The sequence below is a fragment of the Euwallacea fornicatus genome, chromosome 37, assembly GCF_040115645.1.
Source record: "Euwallacea fornicatus isolate EFF26 chromosome 37, ASM4011564v1, whole genome shotgun sequence".
Classification (NCBI taxonomy): Eukaryota; Metazoa; Arthropoda; class Insecta; order Coleoptera; family Curculionidae; genus Euwallacea; species Euwallacea fornicatus.
The window spans coordinates 919,181-924,846 of NC_089577.1; the positions used below are offsets into that span (position 1 = coordinate 919,181).

At 48.3% G+C, this 5,666-nt stretch overlaps 1 protein-coding gene across 4 annotated transcripts in view; it reads right to left on the reverse strand.

Annotated features, from left to right (window-relative positions):
- Positions 1-5,666, reverse strand: part of LOC136349373 (titin-like) — a 44,681-nt gene that overhangs the window by 7,553 nt on the left and 31,462 nt on the right. For all 4 annotated transcript variants that reach the window (XM_066300880.1, XM_066300879.1, XM_066300881.1 and 1 more), the window contains 12 exons: positions 5,270-5,605; positions 4,976-5,201; positions 4,230-4,918; positions 3,906-4,175; positions 3,527-3,776; positions 3,345-3,477; positions 3,040-3,290; positions 2,815-2,984; positions 2,478-2,761; positions 2,149-2,351; positions 1,961-2,093; positions 18-186 (listed from right to left, as the gene is read on the reverse strand). In XM_066300880.1, coding sequence (XP_066156977.1) covers positions 18-186; positions 1,961-2,093; positions 2,149-2,351; positions 2,478-2,761; positions 2,815-2,984; positions 3,040-3,290; positions 3,345-3,477; positions 3,527-3,776; positions 3,906-4,175; positions 4,230-4,918; positions 4,976-5,201; positions 5,270-5,605 — 3,114 coding nt within the window. The remainder of the gene's footprint in view (positions 1-17; positions 187-1,960; positions 2,094-2,148; positions 2,352-2,477; positions 2,762-2,814; positions 2,985-3,039; positions 3,291-3,344; positions 3,478-3,526; positions 3,777-3,905; positions 4,176-4,229; positions 4,919-4,975; positions 5,202-5,269; positions 5,606-5,666) is intronic.

The following is a 5,666-nucleotide window of genomic DNA, read 5'->3' on the forward strand; positions in this document are numbered from 1 at the left end:
AGGGGCGTCCTTCATACCCTTCACTTTGATTTGTAGAGAAATAATGGCCTTGGTGTCGCCGTGACAGTTCTTGGCGTATACAGTGTAGGCGCCAGTAAAATCGAGTTTAACATTGGGTATCTCTAGGCGGTATTCCGGCCCTGCGTCCACCCTGCGGAAATGGGCGGCGTCCTTGTAATAATCGGGCTGTAAGAGAGCAAATTTCGCTCGGTCATTTAATTCTATGACGAAGCAGGATTCAGGCGAAAATCTTAAATAGCGGTTTCAGGTGAAAGTACGGTACCCACGTCGGAATTAATAAACAGGAATTTTTATCTGACAGGATTATTGCTATTAATTCAATTTTATAACAGCGGTAATCGGCTTAATTTTATTGGACCACTGCGTACGTGCGCGCATTACGTGTGATTCCCCTGGAAAAAAATTGCCGACAATGAGGCTCGGTTTCGTGATAAAAACGGCTTTTAAATTCCTCCTTTGGCGTATGTAATTCAATAACAGAATTAAAGAATTCAGACGTTGTCTTCGGCCTTTAATGGCGGCTGTAGGCGGACGTCTTCCGCCGCAAAGAAGTGAGGCGCGAAACCAGCATTACGTGCCGTCTGCGGCCGATCCAGTGAAAGAACCAGTACCGGCACTTGGGCACCTCTAGCCGCAACCGCCCAAGGAGCATTAGGGCCACTTGCTAAATGTTGACATGTCTTCAAATGGGCGCTGGAGGTCCACTTTCGGCCGCCGCCCGGACCCCTCGTTTCCGGTGAGTTCCTCCCAAGGAGAACGACTCCCCGCGGCCCCCTTCCCGCGTTTGAGGGAGACGCGCGTGATGACTTTGCTGCATGAGATTTTTCGAAAATTTCCGAGACCGGTGCGAGGTTTAATGTCCGCCACCGCCCAGACCCCGTGGGAGGTTCCCCCGGACAACCGGACGGCCGGTATTGCCACAAAAACGGGTTTAATTTGGTTCTATCGAATGCCGTGCTGTTAGAGGCAACCACCCAAGAAGCCGGTGATTGATCGGACGTTTATTGGTACCATTGCTGCGGCCGTATTTCGTGCGGTGACTCAGCCGTTGGAACCAACGTTAGAACCCGCCGAAGGTCTATTTGGCGACGCACGACGTGGCCGTCTCTTTCGATCTTCATTAGCATCGGTCAACGCCGCTTAAGCGATGGCCGAAAGTGCCCCAAGTTTGGCGGCAAAAACGAGGATTGAAGGTTCATTCTCAGACGATTTCAAATTCCGAGTTGTCGACGCTTCGTCCGCGTCGAAACGCGGACAGGAGGTGCAGAAGGGGACCGTTTCGCTGTCCGAAAGAGATCTGTCCGGGTTGCAGCCTCTAAAATCGAACGGTGCCTTGACGGTTCGTAAAACTGTTTTTCGGCCTTCAGTTTTCGGGCTTTTTTGGCAGCATTAAAAGGGCCATCCGTGACGCGTCATTCGTCCGTTTAAGGTCGGTTTATGTCTATATTATTCTCGAAAGCGGATAATTCAACGGGGTCTAGATCCGGCAGGCTCGCGTTCTTGCAAGGCCGCAAAAATCATAATTTTCTCGGTCCGTAAAGCGTGCAACTTTTACGGTAAACTTAGACCGCCTAATGAACTCGGTCGCGGCCAATTAAATCGCCATAATTGCCCCATTAACGGTCCTAGTAATTTGTTATTCAAATGTTCGGCTTGGACCAAAAATGGGCATGGAAAAGCGACTTGAAACGTCCACGTCACATTATCATAAACACATGTGGCAGCGCAGCATAAATCATCATTACGCGTTAAAGCCGAATCGGATTAGTCAATCGATTACTAATAAATCCATTACAAAACGACTGACCTTTCCCAACGAGACGGAGTTACCCAACGAGTGCGGAAAGTGATGATTTACTGCATGTTGACCGCAGCTGAATGAATGACGCGAAACGGTACCATATTTTTGCAGGAATGCATGGAAGACCTTGTCACCTACCTTCAGGAAATCGCGTAGCCATATCACTTCGGGCTTGGGGTCACCAGTCACCTCACACAAAATAGTCACGTTGTCCCCTTCAAAAGCTTCGGTGCTGAGGGGCTTTTTTAGGAACTTTGGTTCTCTGGAAAACCTGAAAATCGCCCTCTCAAACATATCCCGCAACTCTAAGATAATGGAAAACTCACGGGACTTCTAGGCGGTCTTTTTGAGCTTCGCTGGAAGTTCCCTGGATGGTGACGGACGCGGAGGATTCGCTTCTGCCTATTACGTTCGAGGCCATGCACGTGTAAATGCCGCCATCTTTGTCACCCACTTGCCCTATGGCCAGTTCTGCCCGCCCATCGTAGGTAAGCGTCATTACCGAATGTCTAGAAGGTCTCAGACGTACCTGATGTCAGATAGAACGATCCAACCAATTATGCTATGACGGCAAATAAGCCCTTAACTCTACAAGTTCGGGGGCGGATCTATGCAATGAACATTTGATATTCGCCACTGCCACACTTGAACTCACCCCGTCTTTATACCACATGATTCCCACGCTGGGGTAGGCCTCCACGCGAGCCGACAGGCGTAATTCACCCCCTTTCCTTACTTCGCACTTCCCAGGTTCCAATTGGGTGCTAAAATGGGGTGCTATGTATGCTTTCAACCCCTTGTCGACCACTAGGTGACATTTGCACGCCACTGATCCGAATTTGTTCTTGGCCGACATGGAGTACACCCCGGAGTCCTCGAGGGCTGTTTTGTCGATTTCCAGTGTTTGAAAAGAGTCTTCTGAGGAGAATGCTAGACGACCTATGAAACGACTGAATTCAACAGACAAGTCTCAACCGAAGGGCGAATATTACTAGTTTCGACGAGGGGTTCCCCATCTTTAAACCACTCTACCTCCGGTACAGGACATCCGGTTACTTGACAGGTTAGTCTAACCGGATACGTCATCTGGACCCTCCGATCGCGCAGCCGCATAGTGAAGAACGGCGGCAGTTCTTTCAGCCCTTCGGGGTCTTTCAGAAACCTGTAATGACGTTTCGAAACAGTTTTTTTTTTCATTTTTTGCTTCGTCAACTCACGATTTCAAGTTCAAGTCTGAGAGCAGTAATTTTGAGTCTCGAACAGTATACAGACGCACATAAGTGGACACTCTGCCTGCTTTATTTACTGCTTCGCACATGAATCTACCACAATCGGTTTCTTGTACATTTTGAATAGTTAAAGAGCAAATCCCCCTTTTGTGGAGCATCTCATAGCGATCGTTTTCATCGGGGAAGAGCTCCAGGCTGTCTTTGAGCCATCGGATGTTTGGAGACGCGTCTCCTTTTACCTGAAGAAATCGTTTCAGAGCGTCCAGAATGGGGGCAAAATTTCAATTCCTCACCTCACACTCCAGGGTAACATTAGACCCCACGAGGACCTTCATTTGGCCCGGAAGAATTCTCGTAAATTCCGGAATTTCCTCGGGTTTCCCCACAGTGAAGGGATCAGAAATCACGCTCTCCCCCCAGCCATACCTGTAAATGAATTATAGGAATTCCCAGATAAATCTCCGAAACCACTGACCTATTTCTAGGGGTAATCCTGAACTGGTATTCGCCCCCAGTTACAAGGTTGAAAGCGTCGAAACTGCAAAGGGCGCTCATTCCAAGCGTGGTCCATTTAGCCCCTCCGTCGCTGCCTTTGTGCCACACATCCACCCTGTAGCCCAGCACTGTAGCCAGGCTATTGTGGTCAGGTTTACCCCAGCTTAAAGACACCCAATTTCGGCCTGAATCCTTTACAATTGGAGGTTCTGGTATCGGATCTGGAACGGCTGAAATTCATTGTTGGTTTTTATTTTTCTGAGTAACTTTAACGCCTTGAACGGATTTTCCTGAGGTGTGAACAATTTCTGAACTTGTCGGTATAAAAAAAAATCGAGAGAACTCCCGAACAAACTTACTTTTCCGGTAAACTCTTTCTTTATATGAAGGAATATCGTCCAGGATTTCTTGTACTGAGGGCCTGGTAGGTGAAAGAGATCGCGCCCTCGCCCTCAGCCTCACCGTGAAGAATGCCCGGTCGCACCCATGTTTGTTCTTGGCCATGATGCAGAAGGTGCCGGCGTCCTCCGCAATTGCCCGTTTCAATGTTAAACGCACATAGTCGTCTGAGGTCCACTTCATGGAGCGCAGACTATCAGTGATGTCCTTAAGACCCTTCATCCACGTAACTAAAAAAATTATTCCAATGTAGAAAGTTTTTCGACGGTGTTGCCGCGTCATACTTCTTGGCTTAGGATCTCCAGTCACTCGGAATGAAACGGAAATGTCTTCTCCCTCCGTAACGCGAATATACTTATCAGGCCTGGATAGGAACATTGCTGGCTTACCCTCCCTCAATCTGGAGGGATGCACTACTCCTACGTAAGTCGACGTTTCGATCCTTCCAGAAGCATTGGCAGCCCTGCAAGTGTACTTTCCGGCCTCATATTCATTGATGTTCGGAAGCATCAACGTGTGAATATCCCTCTCGACGAAGGTTTTGTATCTGGTTGAGGATGGGGTCAAGCGCTGTGAATCTTTGTACCAGCTGACCTCAGCTGGGGAACCTTTGACTTGTACCTGCAGGGCCATAAGGCCTCCGTGAGGTACGAAAGTGTCAGTGAGAACTCCTGAAAAAAAAGGTCTTCTGGCGCTGCCAGAAGAAGCTGTGGAGTATTTGGTGCCCTCGCTTCGCTCTTTCAGCTTTCTACTCATGTAGTCTTCCTTCGAGGTGAAGTTGAAATCATACGAAACTTGATCGAACCAATCGCCACTCTCAGCTCTGCAAGTGTAGCGACCGCTGTCATTTTCTCCAGGATTGGAGATTGTTAACTTGGCAACACCGTCCGCTAAGTAGGAGGACCTGAATTTACCCTCGGAGGGCAATTCTGTGTTGTCTTTGAACCACTTCAATGAGGGGCGGGCTTGGGATCTGAAACGATGTATTAGTTTTTGTCCGCAATTTGCTCTTGTGAACTTCGATTACTACCTAATGCGACATTCCAAGCTGGCCTCATCAGTGGACGCCTTGTATTGCTCCTTGATGGCCCTAGTGAAAGTGGGCGTGACCGTCACAGGTTCAAAACTCTCCTTCACGATCAGTTGCGCAGAACTAGTATTAGCGCCGTGCTCGTTTCGTGCTACGCATGTGTACTGCGCATTGTCGTCTGCACAGCAATGGAGCACCTCTAACGTTGCCACGTTATTCGAAAACTCTAAAACGTCCCCTCAAGGTTAATTTTCTGGATCACGTTATTGAAAGAAGTGACTTTTTGTGTCATACCTGGACGGTATCTGGTATCGTCGGTGACGTCTTTGCCATCCTTGAGCCAAACCAAGACCATGGGGCTGTCGCTGATGACACTGCACATTAGTTTGACCCTTGAGTTCGACACGCATGTGCGGTCGGTTAAGGATGTGGTGAAAAGGGGCTTTTTGCCGCTGCACCTGAGACCATGGTATGTGGTGGGCTTGAAGAGGTCTTCTTCATTATCAAAAGTATCTTTTCTTTTGAACTCTTCTAGTTCGCGATGCTCTTCCTTCTCCCCAGTTTCATCGTAGATTGTCGAATCTACTCGAATTTCCGATTTATATTTCGGAGATTCAGATAAGCCTTCATCTAGTAGAATGATTGAGTTTTGTGTATGCAAATCTATACTGTGTGAGTTGATGCTACTTAC